General features: G+C 39.4%; 1 protein-coding gene across 1 annotated transcript in view; it reads left to right on the plus strand.

Moving 5' to 3' along the window:
• Window positions 1-17,333, plus strand: part of ltbp1 (latent transforming growth factor beta binding protein 1) — a 137,180-nt gene that overhangs the window by 22,600 nt on the left and 97,247 nt on the right. The window contains exon 3 of the mRNA XM_062429856.1: window positions 2,899-3,235. Coding sequence (XP_062285840.1) covers window positions 2,899-3,235 — 337 coding nt within the window. The remainder of the gene's footprint in view (window positions 1-2,898; window positions 3,236-17,333) is intronic.

Raw genomic sequence — 17,333 nt, forward strand, 5'->3', positions numbered from 1 at the left:
CTCCACAAAAATCCCCCCCCCCCCGTCTCTCGGCTGCCTGTTAGCTAGTGCTGCAAGATTCTGGACAAAATGAGAATCACAATGTTCTAATGATGCAATGCATATTGTCTTCTTGCAAACAGTACAAGCAAAAACTTCATTAGTGTTAATTATAAGTGTGTTGCCCACTCCTTTGAACACTTGAAAAACGTCACTTAATGTTCAAGTATAACATTAGAGCAGCAGGCACAACATGAGGAACAGTTGCAGGGAGGCATTAATCCAGAGCCATGTTTTGGCATCACTGAGGTAGCAAGTCCTCACAGCAACCACTGTCTGTTTGTAACTTTGATGTTGGGGAAAATAAAGTGAGTGAAAGAGTGTCTTCATCGATGAAGAATTTTAACCAGACAACAGCCCCAGTTTCTTGTTGTTTGGCCAACTCACAAGATTAATGTGAATTATTTACAGCTGAGTAAGTTTGCCACTGACAGTTGTCATTATAGTAAATTACACTAACTGTACTACAGCTTTCACCTCCTAGAGCTTGTTAAGACACGTTAAGACAAGTTTATTATGTGAGTTATTATTACAAGTGCAGCAGTAATATCACCATATTTCACATTGTGACTTGATATAGAAATTATTCAGTGTTAGATTAAATCTGCATGACACCACATAACATGAAGATCTTCATATAGTTTCTCCACTGAAAATGGAGATACAATTTACAATTATGCAACAAAAGATAAAAGATATATATTTTTGATGTCTTGGTGTGTTAATGTGTACATGACGTTTGCATTTGAAAAGTTCCTCAACAACATGTCATCCTGTTTTCCACTCTGAAATGCACATGAAGCTCTGCTGTGCTAAGGTGTGTGTGTGTGTGTGTGTGTGTGTGTGTGTGTGTGTGTTTGTGTGTTTGTGTGTGTGTGTGTGTGTGTGTGTGTGTGTGTGTGTGTGTGTGTGTGTGTGTGTGTGTGTGTGTGTGTGTGTGTGTGTGTGTGTGTGTGTGTACCATAGACTGTATATAAGAAATGGATGTAACATCAGTGACGTCACCCATTGGTTTGTGGACTGCTGCTCGGAGGCCAATAGTATCGAATCTGAGCAGCGCCATCTTGAAAATTTCAGGTGCATGCCGGGAAAAATAAAAACACGGATTCTACTTATATGGGCATCAGGAGGAGCATGAGGCGCCCTCCTGAACCTGTGAACCAATCAACCTGTCAATCACAACGTAGCTACGCCCTAATGCATACCCTGCTTATCATCAAATATAAAATCAGGGAGGCCAGAATTTCACAAATGAACATCATACTGCATTGAAGAAGGCTTTAAACTAGCGATTGAGACCATAAACACATTTTGAAAACGTTTACTGAGGTTAGAAATCATGTGAGAAGTTGGTGAATTCTACATTGACTTGTATAGAGACGGAAGTCTTTTTGACACCAAAACGGTCGCCCCCTGGTGGCCTTTTGATAGAATGCAGTTTTAAATTACTTCCGCATTTCAGAGGACCGGAACTCCCCGCCTGGTGTGGACGTAGCATAGTAGCAGGTTGTTTGGAGGAGGCTAATAACGGCATTGAAAAGACCCTCTTTAACCAGCTTCTGTGATAAATGACTGAACATTGCTGCCAGCTGAGATTACATCATACATGTAGGATTTAGGATGTGCCAGAATTTGTATTCTTTGTGTGTGTGCGCATGTGCATATACGAACATGACCCAAAGGGATGGGCATTCAAGGTTTGTGCTGAAATGATATCACTTTCATACCTGCAGTTGGGTTTTACTTTTTGCCTTTTAGCTATAACCTAGTTTGTGTTCACACTGACCAACCTAGAGCTATAAACATAGCGCAGGCCTGAATGATACAAGGAACTAGAAACTGGTATTAGCTGGGTGCTTTTTAAAAAGTTGTTACTGTAACCATGTGCCACTGACTTCATGGTCTCAGTTGTTCTGTCAACTGAAGGACCAAACAACCCGACCAAGACCGGTTTGTACTCAGTTTGATATCAGACAGGCCATCCCTAAAGACACAGTCAACAGCTCTGCATTTTAGCTGCTGAAGTTAACGTTAGCTTCACAAACTGTCAGGATGAGCTGCGTCACTGCTTTGAATCCCAGAGGTCCAGTTTCATTGTTTCTATGGTGATAAGCTTAAAACAATAATATGTGCTTAAAAGTTTAATGGGAGATGATGACTCAGGCCAGTCACTTACACTCAAAAACCAGCAACCTGTTCGCTCCATGTCTGAAACTGATGAGGTGGATAGTTTGATCATTTGTTTAGCTAGATAGAACATCCACCACTCTGGGTTTGTATTCAACTAAATGATTATGAATAATATTTGTAAAGACTGGAATTGGACCTCATATGTCATAAATAATATTGATAGGTAGGAACAGGACAAAAAAGAAGGCGGGGGATGGGAAATGTACTTTCTGGCTTCCATGCTTTAATGGTTTTAATGAGGAACGGCCAAAATACATGGAGTAGGACGTAAGAACAACACATCTCTGTAACCCACCGTTTCAAGCAGTCTCGGTCTGGTTGTTTGGTCCGCACCAGTTCCATTGACAGCTGTCACACCAGCCTAAACAAACCAACCCAAGTCCAGTGGCAAATGCACTAGAGTTCCCTTGAAGGCCTACATTGAAAACAGTGATGATATATGACAGTAAATTCCTCACAGAAGTGTGATTGAAGCATTTTTCATACTTTTTACCTGTGTGCATTGAAAACCATGAAAAGTGGAGCGTAGTTTATCCATATGCTTGCATCTCTTTCCCTGTGTTTTCATATGTGACCTCTTACCATCATCACTCATTCTCCATCTGTCTCTCCTTCCTCTCTGTCTTTTCTTCCCTCTCTTTTCTCCTCTGTCTGGGTTTTGCGTTGTAGCCAACTGCCTCCCTCAGTGCCAGAACGGAGGAATGTGCCTGAGGCCTCAGCTCTGTGTCTGCAAGCCTGGCTCAAATGGGAAGGCATGCGAACAGAAGATGGTGCCCACACACCCCTTTCCAGCACTGCCTGGGAATGGACCCACCAACGGCCACACCACCGGTCACACCAACGGGCACAACGTGGTACCCCAGCGGCCCATACCTCAGCAAGTGCTTCCTAATGGCTATGCCTCCGCCCCCCCTCCATCTAACAACATGGGCCAGATGAAACTAACTGTCAAGGCGGCCCCCCAGCTCGTACGACCGCATTACATCCAACAGCACATTCAACAGCAGTAAGTATCCCACTTTGATTCAGCTTTTATTTGTCCATGCTGTCTTTTGACTACTGGAGAAGGTGTTAGAACCACAGATCAGTCATTAGCATGATTGAAATGTCCAAATACAAGGCGTACTAGGCATAGTACGAAGATCAGAACTAACAGATCTCAAATGTGTGACACCGCACCTATCAGGAAACTAAAAATCATATGTAGTAGTATCACGTGTTCCATGCTTAACCTTACCTTCCTTAACCCAGAAGGTATTGCAACCCAAACCTTTTCCCCCTAACAAGTAGTTTTTGTGCTTTAACCTTAATAATAGCTGTAGCAGATGAGAGAATACTAATATCTTTTTGTAGTATGGTTCTTAAAGGTGTTACCACACTATTCTCGTAAGAACGTGAGATCAGAAAATGCTCATATAGGCTGTTTTAAAAAGGCATTTACTACATTTCGATTTAGCTTGGAGGACCTGTTGAGCCGCAAACCACAAGAAGAATTCATGCACATCAGTTAATGAGTTCTCCTGAAAGTTTCTACATTTTGTTTCAACTTGTGAACATTTTGGAAAGAAAGTAAATGATGGTGAAGCTTACAAAAGTAAAGGTTAGAGTAAGTAAAAATTAAAACTATGCACAAACGTTTCATTGATTATGCGTACATCAAAAGAAGCAGGTAAATATACTGATAGTCACTACAAAGTCAGTCTGGCAATTAAAATGCCAATTACCAATCTTACAACAAAACCAATACGAATAAATCACTAACACATACAGTATAATATAGAGCCATAAATGTCCAAAAACATCCAATCGAACATTTTGTGAGCAAACTGTATTATATAACAAACTACAGCTGTAGGCACAGAAGACTTTCTGAAAGTTTTTGTGGACCATCTGTTGGTGTTTAACTGTGTTTAACGCCCATCATATTGAAGAACTGAACCTCTCCCTTTGGTTCTTCACTTCATGACTATTTTGAGCATATTGGGAGCAGTGCCAAGTATAAAACCAGTCCTCTTAATCAGCTTCTTAACCCTATTTCTATGATTAACCGTAATGCTATTACACCAGCATACCACACCATAAAGCAGCCACTGACCGTGATGCTTTGATAGATAACATCAAAGAGCGTACCTCAAAACAAGGTTTCATTACCTTTTATGGACCAGAAACCATATTTTTTTATTTGAATTCATTTTTCATTTATATTGTAAAGAACCAAACCAGAACATGATCAGTTGAGTCGGAAAAAAAACCCCCCACTCTCCACTGCCAAAAACTCTAAAGAAGTCCTGCAGCCAGTTTTATTGTTCGTCAACACGTACATTGTTCATTACTATTATATGCTTGGCTGACAATCCAATGATCTGGTGTACCATTTAAAATGTATAGAGGTCATTTTTGAGCTAGGTAAATAAACTATTGGACATAGTAGGACATATGCATGAAGATATAGTGGATTAATGGCGACCTGAGCAGTGAATGAAGTCACACTCCCTCTGTGTGTGTTGTTATCTGAGCTTCTCTGTTCTTTGTTTTTGATAGCCGGTCTGGCCGCGCATGCATGTTAGTGCATGTGAATCCCTCTGTGTCCTCCACATCCAATTCCAAGTTGGCGGCTGTGTCATAAACTTTATCAAATTACAGAACACTAAAATATGTTCCATAAAACGTTTGAGGTGGTAAATAGGCAATGCAGAATCTTGATCCATATTTGATCAGCACAATTAAGTTTGACCCCCCAAATAAACTGAGAAAAGGACGCTCAAATTTGTTTTGGTCTAAGATGTTGGTGCTATACTGCGACATCTAGTAGCTGAATGTTGTGTATTGCAACTGTAAGAAGACATGTAAGGTTTTCAAATACAACAACCCAATATCTTTTTACCAGTGAACGGGGCCACAACTGGGGCATCGGTGTACCTTCCACACACTCACAACTCTTTATATTTGATGCAATATTGTATTAGAGTTGCAATCAACAGAAGCACAGCTTCAGTGTACCTCTACTGACAGCAGCTTGCCTCAGTTTTTCTTCAAGGTCTTTCTTGTTTGATTCATCTAATATATCTATAGTAATATTTAGTTGGGACTTGTCTGGTTCAGGTCAGTTGCAAAGTTAACACTAGATAAAGATTGAGAAGGTATTGGCGGATTGCTTACGTTGAATATTGATCAGGGATACACCAATCAGATACACAGACACAGACCATAATAAGGGGGCTGGATATCCACTATGATGATATTCCACATCAGCAGTTTCATCTGTCATTATCAAATTAAGTGTTACTGCCCTTTGTCACACTCATCCATGCTGCATGATGCTGGCTTAAGTGCCACAGCAATCTCTGGCCCCATATTATCTTACATTAAAATGATGATGATGATGATGCTGATAGGAGAACCTACGGTGGCCACTAAACTTGCTAAAACAAACTTGAAAGGCCTTCTCTAGAGCCACTGTATGTTTTTTCTATTATGGATTACTGTAGCTCCCTGTGTAGATATGAACAAAAACACAATGATTCTTATTTTCATGTGATTATACACAAATTAATAATGCACACTGCTCTGTTAAAGAGGCTGTAAGAAGGATTTTGTGTGCTGTAGGTAGGATTTTGCAACTCTAATTGGAGTTTTTGCCTCTTTAAGCTCTTTGTTTTGGTTTTATGACCGACAACTTCACTGTTTTGTCCCTAACAGTGTTATTTCCAGCAGCAGTGGCAGGCCGCTGTACACTAACTGCCCTGCACCAGACTGCAAAAAAAAAAGCGAACTAGAAAAAAAAAAAAAGTGATATGTCAGATGTGGTGTTTATAGCTTGTGTCTGCTGCCCCCATGTTGCCAGAAAATCAGTTCATCCAGGTTTAAGGGTCCTGGGGAGAAAAAGCTCGATTGTAACTGCAGTGTTTGTATTCTCTGTCCAGTTCAGATTCATATCAACATGAATCACATCCAGATGTTTGTTCACTTCACATTTTGTCAGTTCTGGGTTTTAATTTCTGGGATCTTGGCCTTCCAACTTTCAGTTTAATTATGTGCATGGAAAATCTAGTATAAGGAATCAGTCCTCACCAATGTGTTTTTGCTTCACACCTTGTCATAGTTTACTGATGGAGTCCAAATGGGAGGGTTTCTGTCAAACATTACCCCAAAGCTGGTATGAAGGTTCATCTGCTGATAATCACACAGACAGTGTGTTTAGTAGCATGCAGCCTGTTTGACAGCGTGGTGAATGGTAAAGCCTGCAAGCCAACTTTACACAATTGTTGATCCAGGCTCAGGGAATATTCGGTGTGTTATAAAAAAACAAAACATGGATCCTTCATTGTTAAGGCTTTGTGATTGCGATTGGCCTGGCCAGAACACTCTCATTATCACCATCCATCAGTGTAATAATAGGTAGGATTTCTCCCTGCACTTTCATAACTGGAGTTGAAATGTCACCGACTCCTGCTGTGGTTAACTATTGGTTTGTTTTGCCTGTCACGACAGCAGACTATTGGAGAATGTGCAGTCGCATCAGACACAGTGAAAATGGCCCCAGCACCTTGTCAAGTCTAATTGGAGAATATAGACTCAGAACCAATCTCTGTTTCTCAGCTGAATGTTAATTGCAGCATGTTGATGTGTCCAATTAGCTGGCATAGATCAGACCAGACCAGACCTGTGATACTGAAGAATAATATTTAAAATATTAATGAATACATTTTATATGCTGTGTTTTACATGCACTGTGTAAAACAATCAAGAGGTTTTTTTTTAATGCACTGCTCAGGCATCAGTAATTGCTACCAGATCTGTGTCCTCGAAAGCTGCTCTCAATTTGCAGAAGGGATTTATCTCACAATGAGCTATTCTCCTATTGGTTCTAGCAGCAAAGCGGTTTTGTCATCTGATAGGATAAAAAATAGGGCAATAAACCCCAGGTAAGTACCTTCTCATCAGATCAGTTGGGTGTGTGCAAGCAGCTGAGTGAAGGAGAGGAAAGTTTTGATGACAAATCGGCCTAAAAGCTGTGCAAATATAACAGATTTGAGATTGTGTGTAAATACATGATTTGGCAGATATACCCATAAAAAGAATCCAGTGTTTTGGTGCCTTTTTCTCAGAGACCTCACAAAAGAATCTGTTTAATGCCTCAGTGTAATTTCGAAACCTTAATCTAATCTGTGAGCTCATATTGTATAGATAAGACTGCACATTAGGCTTTTTTCTGCTCAGGATAGTGTTTTTGAAATACTTGAGAAAGTGTTGTCAGAATTCCAGAACAGGGTAAATCTGAAAACGTGTTTTTAATTTTGTCTTTTCAATCCCACTTATTTGACATTTTCCACCATCGAAGTCATCATAGAAATGTAGCTCTCCACAGTTCATATAATGGACAAGAAAGCCTTTTTTGAAAAAATGGCTGAGTGTGGGTACCGTTGTATCGTTGTTTATATGTTGTGTAAGGCTACCTTGAGTGCCCTGAAAGGCGCCTTAAATACAATGTATTATTATTATTATTATTTATTTTTACCTGTATCTCTCTGTAATTGCTTATTTTGTCTGTTAGGGTTGCATTCCTTTAACTGGAATTGCAGTTAGTCTTGATTAGTAGGTAGAATTTAAGAACTGCTATAAAATACTTCTGCAATATAACAGTAATGGGAAAGTAGTTCAGCTTATGACCAGCTGTACAAGAAACACAAACAGGTAATTAGATACATTATTAAACTGATATCCATCTATCCATCCAAGTAAGTTGTTTGTCATTAGATTCAGATTCAGATTCTTTGTTTTGTCATTCAAAACATGTTAAGAAAACGTGGAAGAACGAAAAGTGTCTCCCAGGACCAGTGTAGTAATAAATAAAAAAAATCATCTAAAAAAACAATACTTAAAATCATATGATAAATAAAAACACATAAAAAAACATGTTAAAAGTGCGACATGTTTGGATGACTAATATTAGGGTTTTCTGATCTCACGCCCTTACGATGACTTCATTTGACAGTGCCTTCCAAAACCATTACAAAAACAAGCCACAAATAACTTTTATATAAGATCATGAATAATACTTGAGAATGTTTTCTGATCTGCCACTGCCATGTTAAAGGTTTGGTTAAGTTTATGCATAAAAACTACTTGATTCAGACTATGGTAAGATCACCTTCATAGTAAAAGGAAAGTGTTGAAAACGGCAAACGAGCAGGTCCCTGATGTAAAAGCTTTATTTGCCCATCAATGTAACCCAAATATTCTGCTATTAAGGTATTGTTGCTCAGTCATCATCAATTATGCTACATGACAGATTAGAGTCATAATTCACATGGCCACTAGAGGTCGCTTGTCTGTTAAACATTAACGTAGGTTATATTTAGGCATTTGAACAAATGGCTGATGCTGATGTTTTTCTCAGGAGGCCATTTAGTTTTGGTAAATCCACCCCATTACATTACTTTAACCTTTGTTTGTGACACTCAAGAAATACAATTATCTCAACTGTCAGATGTCCTTGTAAACCTGGTAAACAGACATACAGCAGGTCTTTTTTAGGTATTTTAATGATACTGTTTCTGTTTACTAGGTAATCTTATACAACCTCTGGTTTTGGGATTGACCACACAGTTGCAAAAAGAAGTCTGATTAAATAGAAGTCTATGAGAAAATACTTCTCACTTGATTTATTACCTAGCTCAAGCGCTAGCTTTGTAAGTTAAGGTCCCTTTGTTAAAGTTAAATAGACAATGAAGCAGCTTATGCTTTTGGTGATTTCTACCTTGTGATTGACAAGTCACTACCACAATGACAATTTTGATAACATAATGTACCCATGGCGTAACCCCAGATTCAGTATAGAAATAGTTGCCACTATTTCAGTGTTTTTGAGTTCATGACAGTTAATTGGAACGTTTTGGTTGTACATATAGTTTGGTTGTAGAAAAAGACCCTCAACTTTCAGTTTTTCTGGTAAGAACATTTAGTTTGAATGGTTTTAAGCCTATTTTCAGCTTGGGGAAATTATCATTATCATTATCATTATCACTATCACTGTTAGCCATAGACTGCAAATGTACCAACCAAGCTGGCACCTAGTGCTAGGATCAGCTCCACCCTCTTGTCCAAATATGATCACTTCTGGCTACAAAAATCAAGGATGGTAATCGTCAAATCCAAGATGGCGACAGTCAAATCACGAAAGGCTTCAAAACGGCAATCCACAACCCAATGGGTGACATCACGATGACTATTTACATATGTTTTATGGAATTTACTCAGTAAAGTTATCCAGATAACTTAGTCAACCTGCTTATCAGAATAGACCCCTTATAACATTGGTAATGCCCCAGTTTTTTTGCAATTAACAATAAACTGTGGCATAATGGTTTTACTGTGGTACCTTTTTGAAACCATTATCATTTATTTTTATTAATTTATGTCAAGCGATTAAACCATGCAAGATATGGCCAGTATTTGAAGAAGAAGAAATAATGAACAAAAGGGCGAATACAAATGTCCAAGTGTTTTTTTTGTGTCAGCAGAAAGATGACCAATTACATTGAGATATCAGTGCTGCAATTCCCATTTGGTTTATGTGTGCTTATAAGACTAGAATCTGATGCAGAGTGCTTCCCCATCACTGCAGTCCAGCCCATAAATCATTGGTGACAGGTTAATGCTATTGTAATGGCTGTCACTGTGGTTCAGCTGCAAGGATCAAATGTTGCAGCTGAAAGTATGGCAGCGTTAACCCTCAAAGGTGTTACACTTGCAAAAAAAACCCAGAATACCACTCAAAGTAACCCAATGCTATTTCCCACAAGGGAAAAAAAACATATATTTGCAGTTTAATCTAGAATTGCAGATAGAGAGGGCCCATTATTTGTACAGGGGTGTCAGTTGTGACCCTGGACAACCCCTCAGATTAGCTGTTCTGTGCATTGTGACGCAGTAAGATTCATTGGTTGATATGGGGGGAAAAAATGTTGTGTACAGAGTGTATTGTGTTGGCAAATATCTGTGCCAGCTTGTACATTTGGTAAATCAGAATTTTAAATATGTATACATCAATTTAAATTGATTTAATATGCCTTTTTTCTAAATTTCAATTTGACAAAATTAATTTTGACATGAAGATTCAAAGTCAACAGTTTAAGTAAAATTGAACAATAGTGAACACACAAGATACAATGCCACACATTGCTGACATGTAGTAAATCAAGCAGTTCATAAACAGTGGCCAGTAGCAAAGTTAACATTCAGTCATTAGCTGGTGGATTGGCTGCCAAATCTTCTGAAACATTTCCTCTCCAGCAGATATATTACACCAAATTTTCTCCAGATGTAAGTTTCCTTTGCCACAAGTAAAAAGCAGAAACCTGTTCAGATGTCCAGGATTGCTGCGGTAGCTTTCTAGCAAACTGTATAACTATTCCACACAATACTAGTTCACACAGTCCAAGCAGAGCAGTCCAAGCAGAGTTGTTAGTGAAACTATTGCCAAAGATTGAAACAAAATGATTAGAGAGATCCATGGACTGATTGGTGCAGCGTTGGCAGTAATGCAGCCATTGTAGCGGACTGTAGAGTTGAAAGAGTAGAGGAGCCTGAAGGTGAACCTCTCAACTTAACAGTTTATCAGTCTATGCGCCAACTCTCACCTGTGGTGTTTAGCTTTGTGTAATGACAGAAAGAATTAGTTCATGGATACAAGCGGCTGAAATGAGTTTCCTTCACTGGGTGTCTGAGCTCAGCTTTAGAGACAGGATGAGGAGACATCTAGTAAGAACTCGGATTAGAACCGCTGTGCTTTCATTTGCAAGGAGCCAGTTGTACTGGGTTTGGCCAATCAGGATGCCTCCTGGACACATCCCTTTTTAGAGGTTTTCTGCGGATGCCCAACTGGAACGAGACCCCGGGGCAGACTAAGAACAAACTGTAGGGATTATGTATTCCATCTGGCCTGGGAATGCCTCTGGATCCCCCAGGAAGAGCTAGAGGACATGGCCAGGGAGAGTGACAGGCTGCCTTACTTAGCCTGCTGTCAGTGCAACCCAGAACCACATACTCTCCCAAAAATAGATGAATGAAAGGATAAATGACTGCAACTTCACAACAGAAGCTGACGAGAGACTTTTCAAAACCCAACACACTAATTCAAATCAAATTCAATTTTGAAGTTCAGGTTTCTGAAATCAAATCATACAGATCCTGGCACATTGTGGTGCATCTAGCAATGACCTCAATCAAATGTGTAACGTGCAGATTAATAAAGAGACAAACTTCAGTCAACCAGTCAAACAGCCAGTTACCCGGAACAGAGCACTGGTATACAGTGCAGAGATATTCCTCCTTTCCCTCCCTGCAGTCTGCCTGCCATCAGCTGCAGTATTGCTAATACATGAGAAGGCTCTGGTGAGGTTCAGTGGGTTCATTACGGTAGACCAGAGTATGTCAGCTCTCGTGGGGAAGAAGACTTGGACAGCCAGAGTGTAGAGGTCGGCGGTGGATTGTGATTGCGGCCAGAGCAGTGAAGGCCGAGACTGAACAGATTCAGCCCCCTTTATACACACACATATATACACACACCTCACTCCCTCAACCCTGACTCACCGATCTGTTTATGTAGAAATGAGTAAAATCTCCTCTCTGATATTTAAGACTAGCAGGCTCTTGTAACCATTCCTTGGATACCCTCCAAGCTCCTCTCTTACTTTTTTTCATTTCATGGCGCGGTCATTGCCAATGCACGTAGCCATGCCAGATATTTTGTTGAGACTGGAAGGAGATCTTATGTTTATAACCTTTCTCTTGCCGTTACTATTCTCTCTGTCTCATTGCTCAGGTTTGAAACTCTTTGTTGTTTCCACATTTATGACCAAGCTTCTGTAGAAGTAGTTGTTAATCTGGTACCATAACTACTTTTCACATACTGTACAACCAGCACTGAAATCCCTTACTGTTGTGCTATAATGTAACATGTCAAGAAACCTTAATATTGCAAACTATTCTGCAACACTGATAACAATGTCAAACTGGACACAACCCCATTGTACCCCCCCCCCCCCCCCCCCCCCCCCCCCCCCCAAAAAAAAATGTTCCTCCTACAATTTGATATAAAAACCAGATGACGTCATAAAATACTGGATGAAAATTCAGTGCAGGTACGAGACACAGACAGAACATGTGGAGGAGGTAGAAAGGAAGAGGGATAAGATTGACAGAGATGGAGAGAAGTGACAGCTTTGATGAGTATGTAGTGTGATTGGTAAATGGCGCCCTCTAGTACTTTTTATAACACCATCTAGTCCCAAGGTATAACACAAGATCAAATGTAACTGTAATTATGTCAGTGCAGCAAAAGACAGTGATTCTCATCAGGTATTGTATTTTAGGTTTTTTTTTATCTACACCTCGTATTATAAAGGAACAGTGCCACGCTACATATGAATTCTTAACTTTTTAAACACATTTTTAACTCGACATCTGAGGTATCATTTTATTTCACTTTTAATATTTGGTCCTTAACTGTGACACATCCTGTGAAGTTGGTTTCAATATGAGCGCCAGACACTACTATTCCATTTGTGATGTGTTGATCAGATATCACCTGCTTCAGGGTCTTAAAGGTCAGTCCACCTTAAGTGAGCCTGGTCAGGTTAGGCTAATCCATTGTTCCTAACTTCAGGGCTAACTCCCTTCACTTTTCCAGCATTTGTCGGAGGCAGACACGACTATCCTTGGTCTTGAGAAGCTGCAGCATTTATTAACTGACACACTGTAGCGTACTGTACATTTACTGCCGGATTGAATGTACTAAAATTGCTAAACTTTTCTTCTGCTCCACTCGCATTCAACGTCTCTTTTCTGCCACTTGCTCAACCATATGCTCACTACTCATACATATCATGCACTTCCCTATTCCTTAAGGCAGCTACGCTACTCTTATAACAGTACCTTTCATTTAGATGTTCTTTGAAGAATAAGGAGAGGGAGGATGGCTCGAAACAATTCCTTGGTATCTAGGGTTTTATCGTGCTAGCACAGTGTAGGTGAACCTCACTAGTGAGTCAGTCTAACTTCACTTCTTCTATCCTGATTATTTCATCATCACATCTACAGACTGCTGGAACAGGCAACATATTGGTATCAAAATGGCTGGTTAAGGGTGTGCCTGCATCCATTTAAGGCTAATTGTGGGAGTGAAATGAGGACAAATTAATATATTGTATCTTGTTACTTTAATTTCATAAACAGAAAGGTAAAAACATATATGGTTTTAGGGGGAGTTACATGCTATAACTGTTTTTTGGTGCTTGTAATTTGGTATCAGTTTTCAGCAGGAAAGCACTGTACTCCTGTTCATCTGTTCATCACCAAATGACAGACAGACAAAGCTAGTAACTAACCATCTGGTGAATGTTTGGAGCATTTAGCTTAACAGACAGATAATGTTCATTTGAAATGCCCCTATTTTGAAAAATATGAAACCTATATTGTTTACATACATTGCCAGCATTCGTCTCTTTCCCTGCCTTTTGCTGGTGTACTCTTGTTGTGTCACCCGTGTGCTCGTGAGTGTGCACGACTGTCCTTGTGGATGTGCACAAAAGTAAACGGAATGAAACTCGAAAATACATTTCTCCAGCAGTATTTGGGGGTCAGAACCTTACAGCTTAAATGTTCAAAACAAAAATGTTCCAAAATTCAAAATAAATGTGCTATAAACAAAATCCCATGTGATGGAATGTTCAACTTTTTTGTTGTTGTGTTTATGCACTGCAAATAATAACAGAGGGTTCATTCTTTGAGGCTATAGATTTGTTGGTTTACACGTTTAATGAGCTCTTTCATTTTTTTTTTACGGTGGATCATTAGAGGAAGCCAGTAACCCCCCCCCCCCCCTTCCTATGCTTCCTTTGCCTGTCTGAATATAGATTCTACCACTCCTCACCCCCATATAACAGTAGATGCTTATGAGTACATACTGTACTTGCACGTGTGTAAACACACATGCACACAGACATGTTTATGTTGAACGTTAATGAGTGTCCATAAAGTTTAATTAGAGGATGCTTGTATGACTGTATAGTAAAAGTGAACATCTCCTGCACACAATAATACATGTGAACACATCACTGTGTATCATGGATATTCACATACCCTATACATAGTTGCATAACCTAAACAGAAGAGCTATTTAAGACATAACAGGATCATCGAGGAGATATTTACAAGGCTATCATTTTCTGTTTATTTATACTGTGGCAGGGGGGCTATCATGTGAATGGGAAGGAAATATGTCCAGTTGACAAATGTTTTTTCCTCTGTGTTTATCATCTCCTTTCTGTGGCCCTGCATTCTCCTTGTATGCCTTCATTTGACAACTTTGGGGATGGCCATATCATTTTTCCATCAGTGTCAAATCTTCAATATGAGTAACTTTCTCTTAGTGGATCTTCTACACTTGGAAGCAATAACAGAATCTAAAGATTGCCATGATATACCAATTAGTTTAAGTCACATTGACTTTTAACATACAGATATTTAGCAGGAAATGTTCAAGTTCACACTTAGCCGAGGCTGATGACAATCTCATCAGCTTTTCGGGTATTTGGTCGTAAATGCATGTAATAGAGTGAAAGTTTGACCTGATGATGAAAAGTTAAACAATCACATTTTATTCTGTGGGGAACATGAATGTTTGTGCATAATGTCATGATTAAGATTTAGAAGTTGACATTTCAATAAACTAAAAATGTCATTGATCCAAGGAGATCATCTGGGAACCAAGAAACATATTAACACAATAACACAATCCATGAGAGAAATGTAACTGTATGTGTAAGTTGAAACTTGTTGGAGGTGCAAGATGGATAGTCAGTCCAAAGTCATCCTCTGGGGACCATGATATATCTGTACCAATATTCATGTCAATCAGTGTATGAGTTGTTCAAGATATTTCGGTCAAACCAAAAATGTCTACCTCATGGTGGCTCTGGTTGTCAGGGGATCCACCACAGTTATTAGCTTTCAAACACTGGGGACCTAGAATGTCTGTATACAATTTAAAGACTGCCACATTATTGTGTTGCTCAAACTTTCTCCATTCACCCCCAACCCAAGCCCCATTCACAGAATAATTGAACATGCCTAAATTGGTTTTCAAACAGGGACCCACTGTGATAATTAGACCTAATCCAAATTTAAACAGTTTTTTTCTCCTGCGATGGTGATGATGAGGATGCACCAGCTGGTCAGAGCTAGTAACACGTCGACTCAGGATTTCAGTCCCTTCAGGTATGAAACATATTGACCCACAGACCCGAGACACGAGGCAACAGGCCGGGGTCATACACGGGCACAGTAAGACTATATAATACATCGCTTACACAAATAGATTCCCCTGATTTAATCGATAGACACATAGTGGAGTCATTATTATTCCAATATTCATACATTGTTAACACAAGAGAGTCCCCTACATTCATGTGAACAGCGTTCCCCTCTATCTGTCTGTGAGGAATTGATCTCTGTAACTAAGTTGAGATAAGCTGCTTATCTCCACTAATGTCAGACTGCATGATCACAATTCAGATCACAAGCCCTGTTTGGCTGAGTGAAGCTCTGGCATTCAGTGTGCAGTAAACAGGGCCGACTGTGCAACGTTTATTTGACTTAACTGAGAAGATGAAGGATGTGAAACACTGTTTATCTCCAAACAGACCACGAGTATTCACACCATTACTTTTAATATTAGAGGATGTAGAGGATGCCTGATGGTTCCAGTCATCAGCAGCTGACCAAACAGTAATGAGAACAGATAGATATATATTAATGCTGACTTTTATTTTTACCACAAGCCCATGCCAAGAATTGGGGGCTATTTTAGCTAATGAATACACAAACAGTACCATCTGGCAATATCTCAATACAAGCAAAGTGTTAAACTTTAACTGTTGACATTCATTTCTGTTAGTGTTTGTGATTTCAGCTTCTCCTCCATCCCAAAAGTGATGAGCAAATTTTCCTCCAAATATCTGTTGCTAGTAACTCTTGCATTTTGCATAATTACAACAATAAGACTCAAGGCAGGCATGCTTGAAACAAACCAGTTTTGTTCAACCAAGTCTGAAGACAAAAGTTGATATCGTTCTGAGTGGCCACAATTAAGGGTGGGGCAAAAAGCCCCCCTCTCTGGCGAGGGGTGAGACACGATGAATCGTACGGCTGGGAATAACGCCACTATATATACACATATAGCTATATTGGTACCAGAGTACGTGTTGGACGATAAATCAAAGATATTGCAGGACAGAAAGGTCAAAGGTATGTTTAGTTTACAAACAGTTCTGCCATTACATAGTTTGTCCACCAGACGGCGCAGACAGGTTTAATTTTCAGTAATAAAATGTATATTTTTAATCAAAAAGGTTTTATTCAAAAAACTGTTAAATGCTTCTTTCCATACATATCTTGGTCACAGTTCTTTAATGACCAAATTAAAAGATTCATTGCAAAACAATATCAACCAATGTAATGTTATCTGATAAAAAATAAAAAAAAACCTTCTATCCATACTGGTATCAGCCTCAAAAATATAATATCTGTAAGGATATGACCTCTAAATGGCTATTAAAAGTTTATTTCCTACTTGACGAAGAACAGTGGCTGTAGATATTTTGGATTTATGGCAGTTGAAGTACATTCCAGTTGGGTTTTCATGGTTGTAAAAAAGTATCCAAAATATTCATCAAAACTTCTTAAACCACTCACTTTTCCATCACAACCCACTTCTCTATTCTCCATCTGTTTGTTTCAGTCATATTCAAAATATGCACTAATACACTGCTTAGATTAGATTAGAAGCTTTATTGTCCTTATACTAGATTGCGAAACAACACAACAACATTTTGCACACTAATGTGCACAGGCACAGGCACAGGCACAGGCACAGGCACAGGCACAGGCACAGGCACAGGCACAGGCACAGGCACGGTTCAAAGAGATGCGCCCCATCACTGTCAGCACAGGACTGGCTGACAGTGTACCCTGCACTGATAGAAGAGAAGAGAAGAGAAGAGAGAAAGTAGATTGTAGGTCTGTTTGTAAACGGGGCTTCT

This window comes from Scomber scombrus, chromosome 12 (genome assembly GCF_963691925.1).
Source record: "Scomber scombrus chromosome 12, fScoSco1.1, whole genome shotgun sequence".
Taxonomy (NCBI): Eukaryota; Metazoa; Chordata; class Actinopteri; order Scombriformes; family Scombridae; genus Scomber; species Scomber scombrus.